The sequence below is a fragment of the Taudactylus pleione genome, unplaced genomic scaffold (assembly GCF_031769625.1).
Source record: "Taudactylus pleione unplaced genomic scaffold, aTauple2 ptg000681l, whole genome shotgun sequence".
Lineage (NCBI taxonomy): Eukaryota > Metazoa > Chordata > Amphibia > Anura > Myobatrachidae > Taudactylus > Taudactylus pleione.
This window is the reverse complement of record NW_028285083.1, coordinates 516,840-540,453: the sequence shown is the minus strand read 5'-3', so window position 1 is coordinate 540,453 and position 23,614 is coordinate 516,840. Positions and strand designations below refer to the sequence as shown.

The 23,614-nt window shown below is 54.2% G+C and overlaps 1 protein-coding gene across 1 annotated transcript in view; it reads left to right on the top strand.

The window, feature by feature from the left end:
• The window catches only part of HYDIN (HYDIN axonemal central pair apparatus protein), a 329,731-nt gene that overhangs the window by 95,987 nt on the left and 210,130 nt on the right, over window positions 1-23,614 (top strand). The window contains 4 exon segments of the mRNA XM_088455949.1: window positions 7,729-7,828; window positions 8,645-8,763; window positions 20,269-20,492; window positions 22,689-22,756. Of these exon segments, the coding sequence (XP_088312075.1) occupies window positions 7,729-7,828; window positions 8,645-8,763; window positions 20,269-20,492; window positions 22,689-22,756 (511 nt within the window).

The window sequence follows — 23,614 nt, the reverse complement described above, 5'->3', positions numbered from 1 at the left end:
GTTCCATAATCCCTCTCCAGAACTAAGGATGCCAGTCGGTTGTACTGAAACTCCTTCATCCGAGCCTTCACCTGGGAGATTTCCCCACTATCTCCCTCCTCAGAGATCAAGAGATCCAATTTCTTTCTCAGGCTATGGTAGATGCTACGTCTTAACAAGTTTTTTTTGGCAATAGACCCACGGAAAAACTTCCGGATTCTCTTTTTAATCACCTCCCACCACTCAGATCTACTCCAACCCGTCTCCAAAAGTGTCTCCTGAGATTGAAAGAAGAACCTAAAGGATTGTCTATCGCTCTCTTCTTCCAGAAGCTCTGAGTTCAATCGCCACAGGCCCCGCCCTTTCTGAGTGGTTTCTGAGGCATTCAAAGTCACTGAGAGAAAAGCGTGATCGGAAAACTCCACTAACCTCACCCCTAAAGATGAGGTCTTTGAAGATTCCTTAACAAAAAACCTATCTATTCTAGATCTATGACTACCACTAAAAAAGGTGAAACCTGTGAGGTCTGGGAAATGCCGAATATGCACATCTACCAGACCCGCCTGTCTAATCATGCTAACTAAAAAATTGGAGTCATAGCCCAGAGTTTTCTTTGAGCCTCCCCTATCTTTTGGCCTAATTATGGTATTAAAATCACCACCAAAGATAACTTGCTGGGCCGTAAAAAGAAAAGGTTTTATCTCCATGAAGAGACATTTCCTATCCCACTGTGACTGAGGACCATAAATATTGATTAACCTAAGGTCCTGTCCCTTCATGTTGATATCCAAAATCATACATCTACCTGCTTGCAACTCTATAACCTTGTACACAGTTACCATGTCAGTAAAAAGCACTGCCACCCCACCGTACGGCTCGGCCGCAAGAGACCAGTAAGAAGGACCCCTCCTCCACTCACGCTTCGCTTTATGGAGGAGATCCAATTTACTAATCCTGGTCTCCTGCAAAAACAAAAAATCAACCTCAACCGTGTTGAAAAAATCAAAGGCCATTACACAAGCACGTTCAGAAACTACGGAAGCCACATTAATCGTGGCACATCGTATAGGTTGGGGATCCATGATGTATAGATTATTAAATGCAAGACCTTGCTTACTTTTACCTTGCACAATTCCCAGCACCAAATCCACCACAAAACTACAAGCTAACCCTACTCGGGCCAGCCTTCTCTTCCATAGCGACAACTGTCACTACCCGTTCCTCCCTTACTCCCTGACAATCTACAGGGACCTTCTCCCCCGTACGAGAAGGCCCAGGATCAGGAGGTTTGGGTACAAACTTGATAACCTGATGCTCAGTACCAGGTACCTGTACCTGACTCGGCCCTACACAGGAGCCTTGGGACACACCTTGAGCCACCCTATCCTCCTCCATACCCTGGGTCTCCTCTATCACCGTCACTTCCTCCACCACACTCCCTAAACTGCACATATTTTCCTCTTCCAGCTGAGTTCCAGCAGGGTCACACTCTAATCCCTCCCCATCACCTTCCTCCTGATCTGATCTCTTTCTCCTCCTTTTATTCCTTTCCTCCCCCCCTTCAATTTTATTAACTTTCTTTGTCACTGTCCTTGCTTGCTTCTTATCCTTCCCTGTTACCAAAATCAATTCACCCCCACTCCTCATTACTTCCTCCTCATCAGAGGAAAATACATCAAATTTGTTGCTTAGCACAGCTTGCACATCTTCACCTTTCCTCTTTTTCTTATTTCCTCTCCTTACCTCCTGAAAAGGTGCCTCCTCTACCTGTTTCCCTTGCACCTGCTTTACATGTTCATCTACACCTAGTGGTTCTTTTTGTCTCACCACCTCCTCCTCCCTTCTTGGTTCTGGCCTAACCTCCTGCCCACTATTATGGCTGGCCCGAGGACACCTGCTATACGGGTGGCCTTCTTCCCTGCATAAATTACATTTGACCACCCCACATTCTCTGGATACATGACCAATCTTATTACACAATGAATATTTTATCACATTACATTCTCTGCTCAGATGCCTGAAATCCCCGCACTTAAAGCAGGTTCTTGGTTGACCCTGGTAGAAGCATTGTACTCGATCCCTGCCAATGTATGCAGCGGACGGTACATGGATGAATCCTCTGTCAGAATGACGCAGCTTTACCAGGGCCTCCCAAGCTCCCCCCCATACCCCCATCATATATCCAGATTTGCTTAGGTCAGACTGTATATCACAATATCTGGACAACCAGTACGCAATATCTTGGACAGGAATGGACTCATTCCTCACTAGAATATGCACCTTCACTTTATCATGCTTTGTAACCAAATTTACTCTGTACATATCATATGGTTTTGACATTTTACATGCCTGCCATTTTGTCCAGAACACTTGTAGTCCCTGGTAGGATAAAAAACTCAAATCAAATTCTGCAGATTTGACCGGGTGTATGCAAGCATATAAATCTGAGGGTTTAAACCCCAGACCAAAAATCATCTTTAAGAAAGTCTCCTTTGTAGGAACTTCCCCCTCTCCTGCCCATCGGAACTGGATTAAATTTCTCCTTTTTCCAACCTGGCCTTCTGCACCCGGCATTTGTGGACCAGCATTATTCACATTCATATTAGAGACATTAGGTCTTGTCACCATTTTAGCATACGATATACTTCCAGGAGCAGTCTGTTTGTCCGATACGTTTGTTACCACACTCCCCCCACCCTCTCTCCTTCTTACATCATCACAAATAATTTTAGCTGCCTCTGCAGCCCTGGCTGGTACAAGCATCTTATCTCCATAAACAGTTTCTATTACTTTAATCTGCTCCTCCGGCAGCCCAGTCTTTTCTGATGCAGGCATTCCTTGTGCAAATTGTCTTTCCTTTATGCGCCCTCCTAGACCAATACCATGCGGCAACCTCCTTGTACCTATAACCTTCTCGCCCTGCACGTCTCCGGGTACAATCCCCAGAGCCTCCCCAGCAACAGGTAATTCACCTGCTACTGCAGATTCACCTGGAGATCCCCCCTCAGTGCCACTTTTCTGTAAAGCTTCCTCAAGCCTTAATTCCGACATAACCTCCATTTGAGCCTGGAACACCGCGCCCTCTGTGTTCCTGGCTCCGCCATCTGCCATCACTACAGGTGGAAACAGTTCATGCCGGGCACTGTCAGGCTCAGCCATCACTGGCCACTTCTTACCTGCCTTACCCCCAGCACCCGTCACACTGTTACTCACCTGCAGGACAGCCGTGCTCACCGAAAGCGCCCTTTTCCGCAACATCCTCCACCTCAGGCTCGCAAGACATCTCCACTGTGTCCCTGCCACGGACTTCTCCTGGGAATCAGCAATCACAGCACCAGACACCTCTGTCATAACTTTATCCTCCATATTTACTGCATCTTCAGCTGTATTAGACTCCGTTACTGCTGCTGCCCCAGCTGCATACACTCTGCCTGGACATCAGCTGGTAGGTTTGTTTCACTTTCAGTTGCACAGACAGGCTGTGGGGTGCTGCTGCTGCAATCACCAGGTACACTGATAACACCTGTCTCCATGGGTGTCGGCCCTGATTGGACCTTTGCATGAACTGGTAATCCTTTCACTGCTGCTTGCATCTTGGTTTTCCTTTTTTTCCAAGCGCTTTTCTTGCAATTTACTTTTAACCCTTCCCAGAGTCACAGAAAGGGTTTCAATCACTTCTTTTAACACCGGTTTCTCCCATTTATAGCAGGTATTTCTTTTTTCTTCTTATCATTAATTCTGGTCTGTATACGCTTTGCCTCTCTTTGTAATTCCTCAATAGAGAAGCTATCAAATGATTCCTCCTCCTCCTCATCTTCTCTTCATCCCCAGTATCACCAGGGGATCCAGGAACATTCTCCAAGGCATCAAGGGGCTTCACCCCCCCACATACTTCACTACCCCCTGGGCAGACAGTAGCTGCTGTCACTCCACCCTGTGTTACATCACACAGGGGAGCACCCAGGGAGAGTTTGTGGGAATCCGACTGTGGCTCCAGTTTCTTCACTGGGCCCACACCGACAGGGTAGGTAGCTTCCAGCACTGCTCGACCCTTTGTTCCATCACATAGGGAGCACCCTCAGACATAGGGGGAACTAGCTGTGGTTCCAACTGCACAGAAGCCGGGCTGATGATATTGCCTCCACTGTCACTCATGCTGTTTCCTGATGATCCGGACTGGCCTGCCGCACTAGTTATCCGGACACCACGAGTCTTTGCTTTGGCTTTTGCTTTAGAGCCCGAGCCACGGGCTGAACGTCGGGAGCACTCTCCCCCAGGAGGATCCATCCCCCTGGGGAAGCCAGCAGGGAGTCTCCCTGCAGACACGGGACACACCTGCAGCAGCTAGAGCTCTCCTCCACACAACCTCCTCACAGCACAGACAGCACACACTGCAGAGTCTCCACCCCCAGGATAGGTGGGAGTAGGGTAGGTGTGAGGGTGTACCAGTGTGAGTAGTATAGGTGGGAGTAGGGGAGGTGTGAGGGTGTACCAGTGTGAGTAGTATAGGTAGGAGTAGGGGAGGTGTGAGGGTGTACCAGTGTGCGTAGTATAGGTGGGAGTAGGGTAGGTGTGAGGATGTACCAGTATGAGTAGTATAGGTAGGAGTAGGGTAGGTGTGAGGGTGTACCAGTGTGAGTAGTATAGGTGGGAGTAGGGGAGGTGTGAGGGTGTACCAGTGTGAGTGGTATAGGTGGGAGTAGGGGAGGTGTGAGGATGTACCAGTGTGAGTAGTATAGGTAGGAGTAGGGTAGGTGTGAGGGTGTACCAGTGTGAGTAGTATAGGTGGGAGTAGGGGAGGTGTGAGGGTGTACCAGTGTGAGTAGTATAGGTGGGAGTAGGGGAGGTGTGAGGGTGTACCAGTGTGAGTAGTATATGTAGGAGTAGGGTAGGTGTGAGGGTGTACCAGTGTGAGTAGTACAGGTGGGAGTAGGGGAGGTGTGAGGGTGTACCAGTATGAGTAGGGGAGGTGTGAGGGTATACCAGTGTGAGTAGTATAGGTGGGAGTAGGGGAGGTGTGAGGGTGTACCAGTGTGAGTAGTATAGGTGGGAGTAGGGTAGGTGTGAGGGTGTACCAGTGTGAGTAGTATAGGTGGGAGTAGGGTAGGTGTGAGGGTGTACCAGTGTGAGTAGTATAGGTGGGAGTAGGGTAGATGTGAGGATGTACCAGTGTGAGTATTATAGGTGGGAGTAGGGTAGGTGTGAGGGTGTACCAGTGTGAGTATTATAGGTAGGAGTAGGGTAGATGTGAGGATGTACCAGTGTGAGTAGTATAGGTGGGAGTAGGGGAGGTGTTAGGGTGTACCAGTGTGAGTAGTATAGGTAGGAGTAGGGGAGGTGTGAAGGTGTACCAGTATGAGTAGGGTAGGTGTGAGGGTGTAGCAGTGTGAGTAGTATAGGTAGAAGTAGGGTAGGTGTGAGGGTGTAGCAATGTGAGTAGCATAGGTGGGAGTAGGAGAGGTGTTAGGGTGTACCAGTGTGATAGTATAGGTAGGTATGAGGGTGTACCAGTATGAGTAGTATAGGTGGGAGTAGGGTAGGTGTGAGGGTGTACCAGTGTGAGTAGTATAGGTGGGAGTAGGGGAGGTGTGAGGGTGTACCAGTGTGAGTAGTATAGGTGGGAGTAGGGCCGGTGTGAGGGTGTACCAGTGTGAGTAGTATAGGTAGGAGTAGGGTAGGTGTGAGGGTGTACCAGTGTGAGTAGTATAGGTGGGAGTAGGGTAGGTGTGAGGGTGTACCAGTGTGAGTAGTATAGGTGGGAGTAGGGGAGGTGTGAGGGTGTACCAGTGTGAGTAGTATATGTAGGAGTAGGGTAGGTGTGAGGGTGTACCAGTGTGAGTAGTACAGGTGGGAGTAGGGGAGGTGTGAGGGTGTACCAGTATGAGTAGGGGAGGTGTGAGGGTATACCAGTGTGAGTAGTATAGGTGGGAGTAGGGGAGGTGTGAGGGTGTACCAGTGTGAGTAGTATAGGTGGGAGTAGGGTAGGTGTGAGGGTGTACCAGTGTGAGTAGTATAGGTGGGAGTAGGCTAGGTGTGAGGGTGTACCAGTGTGAGTAGTATAGGTGGGAGTAGGGTAGATGTGAGGATGTACCAGTGTGAGTATTATAGGTGGGAGTAGGGTAGGTGTGAGGGTGTACCAGTGTGAGTATTATAGGTAGGAGTAGGGTAGATGTGAGGGTGTACCAGTGTGAGTAGTATAGGTGGGAGTAGGGTAGGTGTGAGGGTGTACCAGTGTGAGTAGTATAGGTAGGAGTAGGGGAGGTGTGAGGATGTACCAGTGTGAGTAGGGTAGGTGGGAGTAGGGTAGGTGTGAGGGTGTACCAGTGTGAGTAGTATAGGTGGGAGTAGGGTAGGTGTGAGGATGTACCAGTGAGTAGTATAGGTGGGAGTAGGGTAGGGGTGAGGGTGTACCAGTGTGAGTAGTATAGGTAGGAGTAGGGTAGGTGTGAGGGTGTACCAGTGTGAGTAGTATAGGTGTGAGGGTGTACCAGTGTGAGTAATGTAGGTGTGAGGGTGTACCCGTGTGAGTAATGTAGGTGTGAGGGTGTACCAGTGTGAGTAATGTAGGTGTGAGGGTGTACCCGTGTGAGTAATGTAGGTGTGAGGGTGTACCCGTGTGAGGGTGTACCAGTGTGAGTAATGTAGGTGTGAGGGTGTACCAGTGTGAGTAATGTAGATATGAGGGTGTACCAGTGTGAGTAATGTAGGTGTGAGGGTGTACCAGTGTGAGTAATGTAGGTGTGAGGGTGTACCAGTGTGAGTAATGTGGGTGTGATGGTGTACCAGTGTGAGTAATGTGGGTGTGATGGTGTACCAGTGTGAGTAATGTAGGTGTGAGGGTGTACCAGTGTGAGTAATTTCGGTGTGAGGGTGTACCAGTGTGAGTAATGTCGGTGTGAGGGTGTACCAGTGTGAGTAATGTAGGTGTGAGGGTGTACCAGTGTGAGTAATGTAGGTGTGAGGGTGTACCAGTGTGAGTAATGTGGGTGTGATGGTGTACCAGTGTGAGTAATGTAGGTGTGAGGGTGTACCAGTGTGAGTAATTTCGGTGTGAGGGTGTACCAGTGTGAGTAATGTCGGTGTGAGGGTGTACCAGTGTGAGTAATGTGGGTGTGATGGTGTACCAGTGTGAGTAATGTAGGTGTGAGGGTGTACCAGTGTGAGTAATGTCGGTGTGAGGGTGTACCAGTGTGAGTAATGTGGGTGTGATGGTGTACCAGTGTGAGTAATGTAGGTGTGAGGGTGTACCAGTGTGAGTAATGTCGGTGTGAGGGTGTACCAGTGTGAGTAATGTAGGTGTGAGGATGTAGGTGTGAGGGTGGACCGGTGTGAGTAATGTCGGTGTGAGGGTGTACTTTGCTGTAAGAGTGGTCACTATTGTGAGTGCACTCTCAGTAGAGTGTTGAGGGCAGAAGCCTGGTCGGAGGGTGAGGAAAGTGACAGAGGGCACTTGGTGAATGAGATAACGGGATATAATGTTTATCAGTGCTATAACCTATTCCATGGGAGTGATTGTTACATGTTTAGAAACCAGTAACGATGGTGCAAGTGGGCACTATGCCAGTGCTGCCTGTGCAGTCTTCCATAGCGGCTTATACAGTATATGCTCACTCTCGTTGTATCTAGCAACAACCACTGGGGGCAGATGAAGCAGACAGCGTGGGTAGGAGGGGATTGCGGAGATCACAGTGTCCCAGATGTAGCCTACACAGTAATGTACATTGTTTCTGTATCTGTCTCTCCTGGCAGGAAGGAGACGTCTGGCCCAACTCCTCCGTACAGGTTACTGTGCTCTTCAGACCCCAAGCTGCCAAGATATACCAGCGCACCGTCTACTGTGACATTACAGGTAATATACGTGTTACATGTATACCAGCGCACCGTCTACTGTGATATTACAGGTAACATACGTGTTACATGTATACCAGCGCACCGTCTACTGTGACATTACAGGTAACATGCGTATTATATGTATACCAGCGCACCGTCTACTGTGACATTACAGGTACCATACGTGTTATATGTATACCAGCGCACCGTCTACTGTGACATTACAGGTATCATATGTGTTACATATATACCAGCGCACCGTCTACTGTGACATTACAGGTATCATATGTGTTACATGTATACCAGCGCACCGTCTACTGTGACTTTACAGGTAACATACGTGTTACATGTATACCAGCGCCCCGTCTACTGTAACATTACAGGTACCATACGTGTTACATGTATACCAGCGCACCGTCTACTGTGACATTACAGGTAACATACGTGTTACATGTATACCAGCACGCCGTCTACTGTGACATTACAGGTAACATACTTGTTACATGTATACCAGCACGCCGTCTACTGTGACATTACAGGTAACATACGTGTTACATGTATACCAGCGCACCGTGACATTACAGGTATCATATGTGTTACATGTATACCAGCGCACCGTGACATTACAGGTATCATACGTGTTACATGTATACCAGCGCACCGTCTACTGTGACATAAGCGGTAAGATACATATTTAGGTTCACCAGTGCCCTGTGTACTGTGACATAGAACATGCATGGTATGTCCGCACACAAGTTACACAGACATAACGTGAGAGATACACACGTGATATCCTTGTACAGTGATGGTCAGTCTGTGCCATGTTTTCTTACAGGCCGGGAAATGCGCCTTCCCCTGCGGATTCGGGGAGAGGGCCTGGGGCCCAAACTTCGCTTCAACTTTGACCAGCTGGAAATCGGGAAGGTGTTTGTGGGCTCCTCTCACAGCTATGAGGTGAGTATTATCCCTAATCTGCTGGGACCCTGTCCTGCGCGTTACCTTGTGGGTGCTTACAGCACTTTATCCCCCTGTACTCTATGTCTCATATGTGTATACGACCAGTTTGGACCAGCCAGTCATCTTGTTATTGGCCAGAATGTCTCTACGGGAAGTAAGTGCGTGAATGATAACCTACCCCAACGCCCCAGGGCACAGCTCAGCCCCACACCTCTCAGATCCGATGCAAACCACAGAGCAGGAAACCAGATAGTGCGGGGGGTTATAGGGAGGGTCCCCCAGCAGCGCTGTGCAGGGATAGGAGGGCTGCTGCCTGTGTTATACACAACCAGAGACTCCTACAGTGTGTTCTGGCGCCTATTGTATGGTGCAAATCAGCGCAGTCTCAGTCCCCAGAGCTCCACATCAGTAAGGGTCATTTAGAAATGTCTTCCAAGTGTATTTCCCAGTCTGATGGCCGTATAGTTGCCTTTTGTGCATGGGGCTCAGTCACTACACATAGAAACACCCCCATACTAATGCCATCGCTTCACTTTATCCAGTCTGTCTTCCTTTCTGATATGCTGTCCCCATTTATTACATAGATAGTGTCCACTTATAAATGTCTCAGGGCGCAGTTAGGCGTCCACCACCTCTGATCACTCCGAAACATGTCCAACTTCTACTTTCTGTCCTGGCTTACAACTATTATACCTGCTGCATCCGCTGCTCCTCCGCCTGTAACCAGCCTCCTCTGTCCCCTGCATCTCAGCACTACACCTGCTGCATCCGCTGCTTCTCTGCCTGTAACCAGCCTCCTCTGTCCCCTGCATCTCAGCACTACACCTGCTGCATCCGCTGCTCCTCTGCCTGTAACCAGCCTTCTCTGTCCCCTGCATCTCAGCAATACACCTGCTGCATCCGCTGCTCCTCCGCCTGTAACCAGCCTCCTCTGTCCCCTGCATCTCAGCACTACACCTGCTGCATCCGCTGCTCCTCTGCCTGTAACCAGCCTCCTCTGTCCCCTGCATCTCAGCACTACACCTGCTGCATCCGCTGCTCCTCTGCCTGTAACCAGCCTTCTCTGTCCCCTGCATCTCAGCAATACACCTGCTGCATCCGCTGCTCCTCCGCCTGTAACCAGCCTCCTCTGTCCCCTGCATCTCAGCACTACACCTGCTGCATCCGCTGCTCCTCTGCCTGTAACCTGCTTCCTCTGTCCCCTGCATCTCAGCACTACACCTGCTGCATCCGCTGCTCCTCCGCCTGTAACCAGCCTCCTCTGTCCCCTGCATCTCAGCACTACACCTGCTGCAGCATCCGCTGCTCCTCTGCCTGTAACCAGCCTCCTCTGTCCCCTGCATCTCAGCACTACACCTGCTGCATCCGCTGCTTCTCCGCCTGTAACCAGCTTCCTCTGTCCCCTGCATCTCAGCACTACACCTGCTGCAGCACCCGCTGCTCCTCTGCCTGTAACCAGCCTCCTCTGTCCCCTGCATCTCAGCACTACACCTGCTGCAGCATCCGCTGCTCCTCTGGCTGTAACCAGCCTCCTCTGTCCCCTGCATCTCAGCAATACACCTGCTGCATCCGCTGCTCCTCCGCCTGTAACCAGCCTCCTCTGTCCCCTGCATCTCAGCACTACACCTGCTGCAGCATCCGCTGCTCCTCTGCCTGTAACCAGCCTCCTCTGTCCCCTGCATCTCAGCACTACACCTGCTGCATCCGCTGCTCCTCCGCCTGTAACCAGCCTCCTCTGTCCCCTGCATCTCAGCACTACACCTGCTGCAGCATCCGCTGCTCCTCTGCCTGTAACCAGCCTCCTCTGTCCCCTGCATCTCAGCACTACACCTGCTGCATCCGCTGCTTCTCCGCCTGTAACCAGCTTCCTCTGTCCCCTGCATCTCAGCACTACACCTGCTGCAGCATCCACTGCTCCTCTGCCTGTAACCAGCCTCCTCTGTCCCCTGCATCTCAGCACTACACCTGCTGCAGCATCCGCTGCTCCTCTGGCTGTAACCAGCCTCCTCTGTCCCCTGCATCTCAGCACTACACCTGCTGCATCCGCTGCTTCTCCGCCTGTAACCAGCTTCCTCTGTCCCCTGCATCTCAGCACTACACCTGCTGCAGCACCCGCTGCTCCTCCGCCTGTAACCAGCCTCCTCTGTCCCCTGCATCTCAGCACTACACCTGCTGCACCCGCTGCTCCTCTGCCTGTAACCAGCCTCCTCTGTCCCCTGCATCTCAGCACTACACCTGCTGCAGCATCTGCTGCTCCTCTGCCTGTAACCAGCCTTCTCTGTCCCCTGCATCTCAGCACTACACCTGCTGCACCCGCTGCTCCTCTGCCTGTAACCAGCCTCCTCTGTCCCCTGCATCTCAGCACTACACCTGCTGCACCCGCTGCTCCTCTGCCTGTAACCAGCCTCCTCTGTCCCCTACATCTCAGCACTACACCTGCTGCAGCACCCGCTGCTCCTCCGCCTGTAACCAGCCTCCTCTGTCCCCTGCATCTCAGCACTACACCTGCTGCAGCATCCGCTGCTCCTCTGCCTGTAACCAGCCTCCTCTGTCCCCTGCATCTCAGCACTACACCTGCTGCAGCACCCGCTGCTCCTCCGCCTGTAACCAGCCTCCTCTGTCCCCTGCATCTCAGCACTACACCTGCTGCAGCATCCGCTGCTCCTCCGCCTGTAACCAGCCTCCTCTGTCCCCTGCATCTCAGCACTACACCTGCTGCAGCATCCGCTGCTCCTCTGCCTGTAACCAGCCTCCTCTGTCCCCTGCATCTCAGCACTACACCTGCTGCAGCACCCGCTGCTCCTCCGCCTGTAACCAGCCTCCTCTGTCCCCTGCATCTCAGCACTACACCTGCTGCAGCATCTGCTGCTCCTCTGCCTGTAACCAGCCTTCTCTGTCCCCTGCATTTCAGCACTACACCTGCTGCACCCGCTGCTCCTCTACCTGTAACCAGCCTCCTCTGTCCCCTGCATCTCAGCACTACACCTGCTGCAGCACCCGCTGCTCCTCCGCCTGTAACCAGCCTCCTCTGTCCCCTGCATCTCAGCACTACACCTGCTGCAGCATCCGCTGCTCCTCTGCCTGTAACCAGTCTTCTCTGTCCCCTGCATCTCAGCACTACACCTGCTGCACCCGCTGCTCCTCTGCCTGTAACCAGCCTCCTCTGTCCCCTGCATCTCAGCACTACACCTGCTGCAGCACCCGCTGCTCCTCCGCCTGTAACCAGCCTCCTCTGTCCCCTGCATCTCTGCACTACACCTGCTGCAGCATCCGCTGCTCCTCTGCCTGTAACCAGTCTCCTCTGTCCCCTGCATCTCAGCACTACACCTGCTGCAGCACCCGCTGCTCCTCCGCCTGTAACCAGCCTCCTCTGTCCCCTGCATCTCAGCACTACACCTGCTGCAGCATCCGCTGCTCCTCTGCCTGTAACCAGTCTCCTCTGTCCCCTGCATCTCAGCACTACACCTGCTGCAGCATCCGCTGCTCCTCCGCCTGTTACCAGCCTCCTCTGTCCCCTGCATCTCAGCACTACACCTGCTGCAGCATCCGCTGCTCCTCCGCCTGTAACCAGCCTCCTCTGTCCCCTGCATCTCAGCACTACACCTGCTGCAGAACCTGCTACTCCTCTGCCTGTAACCAGCCTCCTCTGTCCCCTGCATCTCAGCACTACACCTGCTGCTGCATCCGCTGCTCCTCTGCCTATAACCAGCCTCCTCTGTCCCCTGCATCTCAGCACTACACCTGCTGCAGAACTCGCTGCTCCTCTCCCTGTAACCACCCTCCTCTGTCCCCTGCATCTCAGCACTACACCTGCTGCAGCATCCGCTGCTCCTCTGCCTGTAACCAGCCTCCTCTGTCCCCTGCATCTCAGCACTACACCTGCTGCAGAACCCGCTGCTCCTCTCCCTGTAACCAGCCTCCTCTGTCCCCTGCATCTCAGCACTACACCTGCTGCAGCATCCGCTGCTCCTCTGCCTGTAACCAGCCTCCTCTGTCCCCTGCATCTCAGCACTACACCTGCTGCAGAACCCGCTGCTCCTCTCCCTGTAACCAGCCTCCTCTGTCCCCTGCATCTCAGCACTACACCTGCTGCAGCATCTGCTGCTCCTCTGCCTGTAACCAGCCTCCTCTGTCCCCTGCATCTCAGCACTACACCTGCTGCAGCATCCGTTGCTCCTCTGCCTGTAAGCAGCCTTCTCTGTCCCCTGCATCTCAGCACTACACCTGCTGCACCCGCTGCTCCTCTGCCTGTAACCAGCCTCCTCTATCCCCTGCATCTCAGCACTACACCTGCTGCAGCATCCGCTGCTCCTCTGCCTGTAACCAGCCTCCTCTGTCCCCTGCATCTCACCACTACACTTGCTGCAGCATCTGCTGCTCCTCTGCCTGTAACCAGCTTCCTCGTCCCCTGCATCTCAGCACTACACCTGCTGCAGCATCCGCTGCTCCTCTCCCTGTAACCAGCCTCCTCTGTCCCCTGCATCTCAGCACTACACCTGCTGCAGCATCCACTGCTCCTCTGCCTGTAACCAGCCTCCTCTGTCCCCTGCATCTCAACACTACACCTGCTGCAGCACCCGCTGCTCCTCTGCCTGTAACCAGCCTCCTCTATCCCCTGCATCTCAGCACTACACCTGCTGCAGCATCCGCTGCTCCTCTGGCTGTAACCAGCCTCCTCTGTCCCCTGCATCTCAGCACTACACCTGCTGCAGCATCCGCTGCTCCTCTGCCTGTAACCAGCCTCCTCTGTCCCCTGCATCTCAGCACTACACCTGTTGCAGCATCCGCTGCTCCTCTGCCTGTAACCAGCCGCCTCTGTCCCCTGCATCTCAGCACTACACCTGCTGCATCCGCTGCTCCTCTGCCTGTAACCAGCTTCCTCTGTCCCCTGCATCTCAGCACTACACCTGTTGCAGCATCCGCTGCTCCTCTGCCTGTAACCAGCTTCCTCTGTCCCCTGCTTCTCAGCACTACACCTGCTGCAGAACCTGCTGGTCCTCCGCCTGTAACCAGCCACCTCTGTCCCCTGCATCTCAGCACTACACCTGTTGCAGCACCTGCTGCTCCTCTGCCTGTAACCAGCCTTCTCTGTCCCCTGCATCTCAGCACTACACCTGCTGCAGCATCCGCTGCTCCTCTGCCTGTAACCAGCTTCCTCTGTCCCCTGCTTCTCAGCACTACACCTGCTGCAGAACCTGCTGCTCCTCCGCCTGTAACCAGCCTCCTCTGTCCTCTGCATCTCAGCACTACACCTGCTGCAGCATCCGCTGCTCCTCTGGCTGTGATAAGCCTCCTCTGTCCCCTGCATCTCAGCACTACACCTGCTGCAGCATCCGCTGCTCCTCTGCCTGTAACCAGCCTCCTCTGTCCCCTGCATCTCAGCACTACACCTGCTGCAGCATCTGCTGCTTCTCTGCCTGTAACCAGCCTCCTCTGTCCCCTGCATCTCAGCACTACACCTGCTGCATCTGCTGCTCCTCTGCCTGTAACCAGCCTCCTCTGTCCCCTGCATCTCAGCACTACACCTGCTGCAGCATCTGCTGCTCCTCTGCCTGTAACCAGCTTCCTCTGTCCCCTGCATCTCAGCACTACACCTGCTGCAGCATCCGCTGCTCCTCTGCCTGTAACCAGCCTCCTCTGTCCCCTGCATCTCAGCACTACACCTGCTGCAGAACCTGCTGCTCTTCTGCCTGTAACCAGCCTCCTCTGTCCCCTTCATCTCAGCACTACACCTGCTGCAGCATCTGCTGCTCCTCTGCCTGTAACCAGCTTCCTCTGTCCCCTGCATCTCAGCACTACACCTGCTGCATCCACTGCTCCTCTGGCTGTAACCAGCCTCCTCTGTCCCCTGCATCTCAGCACTACACCTGCTGCATCCGCTGCTCCTCTGGCTGTAATCAGCCTTCTCTGTCCCCTGCACCTCAGCACTACACCTGCTGCAGCATCTGCTGCTCCTCTACCTGTAACCAGTTTCCTCTGTCCCCTGCATCTCAGCACTACACCTGCTGCATCCACTGCTCCTCTGGCTGTAATCAGCCTTCTCTGTCCCCTGCATCTCAGCACTACACCTGCTGCAGCATCTGCTGCTCCTCTGCCTGTAACCAGCTTCCTCTGTCCCCTGCATCTCAGCACTACACCTGCTGCATCTACTGCTCCTCTACCTGTAACCAGCTTCCTCTGTCCCCTGCATCTCAGCACTACACCTGCTGCATCCACTGCTCCTCTGCCTGTAACCAGCCTCCTCTGTCCCCTGCATCTCAGCACTACACCTGCTGCAGCATCCGCTGCTCCTCTGGCTGTAACCAGCCTCCTCTGTCCTCTGCATCTCAGCACTACACCTGCTGCATCCGCTGCTCCTCTGCCTGTAACCAGCTTCCTCTGTCCCTTGCATCTCATCACTACACCTGCTGCAGCACCCGCTGCTCCTCTGCCTGTAACCAGCCTCCTCTGTTCCCTGCATCTCAGCACTACACCTGCTGCAGCATCTGCTGCTCCTCTCCCTATAACCAGCCTTCTCTGTCCCCTGCATCTCAGCACTACACCTGCTGCATCCGCTGCTCCTCTGCCTGTAACCAGCCTCCTCTGTCCCCTGCATCTCAGCACTACACCTGCTGCATCCGGTGCTCCTCTGCCTGTAACCAGCTTCCTCTGTCCTCTGCATCTCAACACTACACCTGCTGCAGCATCCGCTGCTCCTCTGCCTGTAACCAGCCTCCTCTGTCCCCTGCATCTCAGCACTACACCTGCTGCTGCATCCGCTGCTTCTCTGCCTGTAACCAGCTTCCTCTGTCCCCTGCATCTCAGCACTACACCTGCTGCAGCATCTGCTGCTCCTCTACCTGTAACCAGCCTCCTCTGTCCCCTGCATCTCAGCACTACACCTGCTGCATCCGCTGCTCCTCTGCCTGTAACCAGCCTCCTCTGTCCCCTGCATCTCATCACTACACTTGCTGCAGCATCTGCTGCTCCTCTGCCTGTAACCAGCCTCCTCTGTCCCCTGCATCTCAGCACTACACCTGCTGCATCCGCTGCTCCTCTGCCTGTAACCATCCTTCTCTGTCCCCTGCATCTCAGCACTACACCTGCTGCATCCGCTGCTCCTCTGCCTGTAACCAGCCTCCTCTGTCCCCTGCATCTCAGCACTACACCTGCTGCAGCATCTGCTGCTCCTCTGCCTGTAACCAGCCTCCTCTGTCCCCTGCATCTCAGCACTACACCTGCTGCATCCGCTGCTCCTCTGCCTGTAACCAGCCTCCTCTGTCCCCTGCATGTCAGCACTACACCTGCTGCAGCATCTGCTGCTCCTCCGCCTGTAACCAGCTTCCTCTGTCCCCTGCATCTCAGCACTACACCTGCTGCATCCGCTGCTCCTCTGCCTGTAACCAGCCTCCTCTGTCCCCTGCATCTCAGCACTACACCTGCTGCAGCATCCGCTGCTCCTCTGCCTGTAACCAGCCTTCTCTGTCCCCTGCATCTCAGCACTACACCTGTTGCAGCATCCGTTGCTCCTCTGGCTGTAACCAGCTTCCTCTGTCCCCTGCATCTGAGCACTACACCTGCTGCAGCATCTGCCTGTAACCAGCCTCCTCTGTCCTCTGCATCTCAGCACTACATCTGCTCCACCCGCTGCTCCTCTCCCTGTAACCAGCCTCCTCTGTCCCCTGCATCTCAGCACTACACCTTCTGCAGCATCCGCTGCTCCTCTGCCTGTAACCAGCCTCCTCTGTCCCCTGCATCTCAGCACTACACCTGCTGCATCCGCTGCTCCTCTGCCTGTAACCAGCCTCCTCTGTCCCCTGCATCTCAGCACTACACCTGCTGCAGAACCTGCTGCTCCTCTGCCTGTAAACAGCGTCCTCTGTCCCCTGCATCTCAGCACTACACCTGTTGCAGCATCCTCTGCCTGTAACCAGCCTCCTCTGTCCCCTGCATCTCAGCACTACACCTGCTGCAGCTTCCGCTGCTCCTCTGCCTGTAACCAGCCTCCTCTGTCCCCTGCATCTCAGCACTTCACCTGCTGCAGCATCCACTGCTCCTCTGCCTGTAACCAGGCTCCTCTGTCCCCTGCATCTCAGCACTACACCTGCTGCACCCGCTTCTCCTCTGCCTGTAACCAGCCTCCTCTGTCCCCTGCATCTCAGCACTACACCTGCTGCAGCATCCGCTGCTCCTCTGCCTGTAACCAGCCTCCTCTGTCCCCTGCATCTCAGCACTACACCTGCTGCAGCATCCGCTGCTCCTCTGCCTGTAACCAGCCTCCTCTGTCCCCTGCATCTCAGCACTACACCTGCTGCAGCATCCGCTGCTCCTCTGCCTGTAACCAGCCTCCTCTGTCCCCTGCATCTCAGCACTACACCTGCTGCACCCGCTGCTCCTCTGCCTGTAACCAGCCTCCTCTGTCCCCTGCATCTCAGCACTACACCTGCTGCAGCTTCTGCTGCTCCTCTGGCTGTAACCAGCCTCCTCTGTCCCCTGCATCTCAGCACTACACCTGCTGCAGCATCCGCTGCTCCTCTGCCTGTAACCAGCCTCCTCTGTCCCCTGCATCTCAGCACTACACCTGCTGCAGCATCCGCTGCTCCTCTGCCTGTAACCAGCTTCCTCTGTCCCCTGCATGTCAGCACTACACCTGCTGCAGAACCTGCTGCTCCTCTGCCTGTAACCAGCCTCCTCTGTCCCCTGCATCTCAGCACTACACCTGCTGCAGCATTCGCTGCACCTCTGCCTGTAACCAGCCTTCTCTGTCCCCTGCATCTCAGCACTACACCTGCTGCATCCACTGCTCCTCTGGCTGTACTCAGCCTTCTCTGTCCCCTGCATCTCAGCACTACACCTGCTGCACCTGCTGCTCCTCTGCCTGTAACCAGCCTCCTCTATCCCCTGCATCTCAGTACTACACCTGCTGCACCCGCTGCTCCTCTGCCTGTAACCAGCCTTCTCTGTCCCCTGCTTCTCAGCACTACACCTGCTGCAGCATCTGCTGCTCCTCCGCCTGTAACCAGCTTCCTCTGTCCCCTGCATCTCAGCACTACACCTGCTGCACCCGCTTCTCCTCTGCCTGTAACCAGCCTCCTCTGTCCCCTGCATCTCAGCACTACACCTGCTGCAGCATCCGCTGCTCCTCTGCCTGTAACCAGCCTCCTCTGTCCCCTGCATCTCAGCACTACACCTGCTGCATCCACTGCTCCTCTGGCTGTAATCAGCCTTCTCTGTCCCCTGCATCTCAGCACTACACCTGTTGCAGCATCCGTTGCTCCTCTGCCTGTAACCAGCCTCCTCTGTCCCCTGCATCTCAGCACTACACCTGCTGCATCCGCTGCTCCTCTGCCTGTAACCAGCCTCCTCTGTCCCCTGCAGCTCAGCACTACACCTGCTGCAGAACCTGCTGCTCCTCTGCCTGTAACCAGCCTCCTCTGTCCCCTGCATCTCAGCACTACACCTGCTGCAGCTTCCGCTGCTCCTCTGCCTGTAACCAGCCTCCTCTGTCCCCTGCATCTCATTACTACACCTGCTGCAGCATCCACTGCTCCTCTGCCTGTAACCAGGCTCCTCTGTCCCCTGCATCTCAGCACTACACCTGCTGCAGCATCCACTGCTCCTCTGCCTGTAACCAGGCTCCTCTGTCCCCTGCATCTCAGCCCTACACCTCCTGCAGCATCCGCTGCTCCTCTGCCTGTAACCAGCTTCCTCTGTCCCCTGCATCTCAGCACTACACCTGCTGCACCCGCTGCTCCTCTGCCTGTAACCAGCCTCCTCTGTCCCCTGCATCTCAGCACTACACCTGCTGCAGCATCCGCTGCTCCTCTGCCTGTAACCAGCTTCCTCTGTCCCCTGCATGTCAGCACTACACCTGCTGCAGAACCTGCTGCTCCTCTGCCTGTAACCAGCCTCCTCTGTCCCCTGCATCTCAGCACTACACCTGCTGCAGCATTCGCTGCACCTCTGCCTGTAACCAGCCTTCTCTGTCCCCTGCATCTCAGCACTACACCTGCTGCATCCACTGCTCCTCTGGCTGTACTCAGCCTTCTCTGTCCCCTGCATCTCAGCACTACACCTGCTGCACCTGCTGCTCCTCTGCCTGTAACCAGCCTCCTCTATCCCCTGCATCTCAGTACTACACCTGCTGCACCCGCTGCTCCTCTGCCTGTAACCAGCCTTCTCTGTCCCCTGCTTCTCAGCACTACACCTGCTGCAGCATCTGCTGCTCCTCCGCCTGTAACCAGCTTCCTCTGTCCCCTGCATCTCAGCACTACACCTGCTGCACCCGCTTCTCCTCTGCCTGTAACCAGCCTCCTCTGTCCCCTGCATCTCAGCACTACACCTGCTGCAGCATCCGCTGCTCCTCTGCCTGTAACCAGCCTCCTCTGTCCCCTGCATCTCAGCACTACACCTGCTGCATCCACTGCTCCTCTGGCTGTAATCAGCCTTCTCTGTCCCCTGCATCTCAGCACTACACCTGTTGCAGCATCCGTTGCTCCTCTGCCTGTAACCAGCCTCCTCTGTCCCCTGCATCTCAGCACTACACCTGCTGCATCCGCTGCTCCTCTGCCTGTAACCAGCCTCCTCTGTCCCCTGCAGCTCAGCACTACACCTGCTGCAGAACCTGCTGCTCCTCTGCCTGTAACCAGCCTCCTCTGTCCCCTGCATCTCAGCACTACACCTGCTGCAGCTTCCGCTGCTCCTCTGCCTGTAACCAGCCTCCTCTGTCCCCTGCATCTCATTACTACACCTGCTGCAGCATCCACTGCTCCTCTGCCTGTAACCAGGCTCCTCTGTCCCCTGCATCTCAGCACTACACCTGCTGCAGCATCCACTGCTCCTCTGCCTGTAACCAGGCTCCTCTGTCCCCTGCATCTCAGCCCTACACCTCCTGCAGCATCCGCTGCTCCTCTGCCTGTAACCAGCTTCCTCTGTCCCCTGCATCTCAGCACTACACCTGCTGCAGCATCCGCTGCTGTTTCTCTGCCTGTAACCAACCTCCTCTGTCCCCTGCATCTCAGCACTACACCTGCAGCATCTGCTGCCCCTCTGCCTGTAACCAGCTTCCTCTGTCCCCTGCATCTCAGCACTACACCTGCTGCAGAACCTGCTGCTCCTCTGCCTGTAACCAGCCTCCTCTGTCCCCTGCATCTCAGCACTACACCTGCAGAACCTGCTGCTCCTCTGCCTGTAACCAGCCTCCTCTGTCCCCTGCATCTCAGCACTACACCTGCTGCAGCATCCGCTGCTCCTCTGGCTGTGATAAGCCTCCTCTGTCCCCTGTGCCCTCGCCTTTCCATTATTCCTGTTTTCCTTGGCAGACCAAGATAAACCCACTATTACATGGACAATCCGATACGTGTTCATCACAGTATCTGCAGCCAGTGCCTTTGTGTCTGGACACAGTTACCCATTATATAAGGGTGTTTGTGTCCATCCCAGCAATTACACTACTACACATGGCACTAGCTTTACTGGCTCTATAGATCCACAGCCTCTGACTGCTGTCTCTCCTCATACAAGGTCATCCTGACAAACCAAGGAGCCATTGATGGGATCTTCAGCCTCGCACCCCACTCCTCGGCGTTGGCTTCTTGCTTCACATTCTCTCCCAGTGAGGGCATCATTCTGCCTGATGGACACCAGGCCGTCCAGATCGTCCTCAGCTGCCGCATTCTGGGACAGTTCAGAGAGGAGTTCCGCTTCAGTGTGGATGGGGCCCCTGATGATATTGTCTTAACAGTCAGGTAATGAGAGACCAACAGTGACCGTCACCTTATCAGTCAGGTAATGAGGGACCCACAGTGACCGTCACCTTCTCAGTCAGGTAATGAGGAGCCCACAGTGACCGTCACCTTATCAGTCAGGTAATGAGGAGCCCACAGTGACCGTCACCTTATCAGTCAGGTAATGAGAGTACCACAGTGACCGTCATCTTATCAGTCAGGTAATGAGGGATCCACAGTGACCGTCACCTTATCAGTCAGGTAATGAGGGGCCCACAGTGACCGTCACCTTATCAGTCAGGTAATGAGGAGCCCACTGTGACCGTCACCTTATCAGTCAGGTAATGAGGAGCCCACAGTGACCGTCACCTTATCAGTCAGGTAATGAGGGGCCCACAGTGACCGTCACCTTATCAGTCAGGTAATGAGGGACCCACAGTGACCGTCACCTTATCAGTCAGGTAATGAGGAGCCCACTGTGACCGTCACCTTATCAGTCAGGTAATGAGAGGCCCACAGTGACCGTCAACTTATCAGTCAGGTAATGAGGGGCCCACTGTGACCGTCACCTTATCAGTCAGGTAATGAGGAGCCCACTGTGACCGTCACCTTATCTGTAGCATCGGTTATAGTGACCTGTCTGTAGCATCGGTTATAGTGACCTGTCTGTAGCACCCGTTATAGTGACCTCTCTGTAGCACCGGTTATAGTGACCTGTCTGTAGCATCGGTTATAGTGACCTGTCTGTAGCATCGGTTAGAGTGACCTGTCTGTAGCATCGGTTAGAGTGACCTGTCTGTAGCATCGGTTAGAGTGATCTGTCTGTAGCATCGGTTATAATGACCTGTCTCTGTAGCATCGGTTATAGTGACCTGTCTAGCATCGGTTATAGGCCCTCATTCAGAGCCGTACGCTCTGAGCAGAGCGCACGCTCTGAATGAGGGCCGCCCTCCATAAAAAAGGAGCGTCCTCCTGGACGCTCGTATAGCTGTGGGTCACCTCCCACAGCCTATACGAGCGTGCAGTTTGATGGTCGTGACCATCGCGACCATCGAAACTGCGAGCCGGAGCCTGCGGTTGAGGTTTTCAACCGCAAGGCCCGGAGTGATTTTGGCTCTATCAGAGCCAAAATCACTCCCACTGACATCACTAGTAATGTCAGTGGGCCGGCAAATGATGGGAGGCGTTCCCTTGGGAACGCCCACGTCAGGGAGGCACGCCCCCGGCATGCCCACCAAAGGGGGCGTGCTGTCAATCAACATCGACAGCACGCCCCCTTTGATCAGACACAACGAGCGAAGGACTTTCCTTCGCTCGTCGCGTCTGGCGCATGCGCTCGACGGAGCTCCCTCCGTCGTGCGCATGCTCAGTGCAGACCATCGACCCACTTGCGAGCGGACAGCCGCTTGCGAGTGGGTCTGAATCAGGGCCATAGTGACCTGTCTGTAGCATCGGTTATAGTGACCTGTCTCTGTAGCACCGGTTATAGTGACATGTCTGTAGCATCGGTTATAGTGACCTGTCTGTAGCATCGGTTATAGTGACCTGTCTGTAGCACCGGTTATAGTGACCTGTCTGTAGCATCGGTTATAGTGACCTGTCTGTAGCACCGGTTATAGTGACCTGTCTGTAGCATCGGTTATAGTGACCTGTCTCTGTAGCACCCGTTATAGTGACCTGTCTGTAGCATCGGTTATAGTGACCTGTCTGTAGCATTGGTTATAGTGACCTGTCTGTAGCATCGGTTATAGTGACCTGTCTGTAGCACCGGTTATAGTGACCTGTCTCTGTAGCACCCGTTATAGTGACCTGTCTCTGTAGCATCGGTTATAGTGTCCTGTCTGTAGCATCGGTTATAGTGACTTGTCTCTGTTGCACCGGTTATAGTGACCTGTCTGTAGCATCGGTTATAGTGACCTGTCTCTGTAGCACCCGTTATAGTGACCTGTCTCTGTAGCACCGGTTATAGTGACCTGTCTGTAGCATCGGTTATAGTGACCTGTCTCTTTAGCACCGATTATAGTGACCTGTCTCTGTAGCGCCGGTTATAGTGACCTGTCTCTGTAGCATCGGTTATAGTGACCTGTCTCTGTAGCATCGGTTATAGTGACATGTCTGTAGCACCAGTTATAGTGACCTGTCTGTAGCATCGGTTATAGTGACCTGTCTCTGTAGCAATATTGGCAGACCGTACCATGTTTTCTGCTCTCTCTTCAGTGGCTGTATAATGGGACCCACCTTTCACTTCAACGTGCCCACTCTAAACTTTGGTGATGTATCTTATGGTAAGTATTTAAAAACACCTCGTTGAATAAACAGCTGGCCAGTCTCTGTTGATTAGACAGCTGGCATTCTCTTTTGAGTAGACAGGTGGGTGTCTTGGTTATTTGTTGAGTAGATAGCTGGGCTTTCGGTATTGATTAGACAGCTGGATGGATACTGGGCCTGATTGAGACCCGCTCGCTAGCGCTATGCGCTGGCAAGCGGGTCGATGGTGGCCCAGTGCGCATGCGCACAACAGAGCCGGCTCCGTCTTGTGTATGCGCGAGACCCGGATAACGACGGGCAAACCGTCGCTCCGGGTCTCGTACCAAGGGGGCGTGCTGTCGATGTTGAGTGACAGCACGCCCCCTTTGATGGGCGGGCCGGGGGCGTGGCTGCCCAGACGGAGGCATTCCCATGGGAACGCCTACCGTCTGGGGCCGGCCCCACTGACATCACAAGTGATGTCAGCGGGAGTGCTGTCGGCTCTGTTGGAGCTGAAAGCACTCTTGGGCTTGCGGCAACGAGACCCTACCACAAGGGTCTCGTCGCAAGCCTGATGGTTGCGATGGTCTTGACCATCGCGACCATCATCATGTCCGCTCGCTATAGCTGTGGGTGGTCACCCACAGCTATGCGGGCGGCCAGGAGGCCGCTCTGAAAAACCAGAGGGCCGTCCCTGATTCCGAGCAAGCGCTCTGTCAGAGTGTCCGGCTCTGAATCAGGCCCACCGTTCATTAGATCAGTATGTATCTTAAACCTGGTTCTCATGGATCCCTTACAGTGCGTGTTTTCCAGATTATCCAGCTGGAGCACAGGTGTGTTAATTGACTAAAACAGTAGATCTGCAGATGTTGCTAATTATTCATGCGGATACCTTG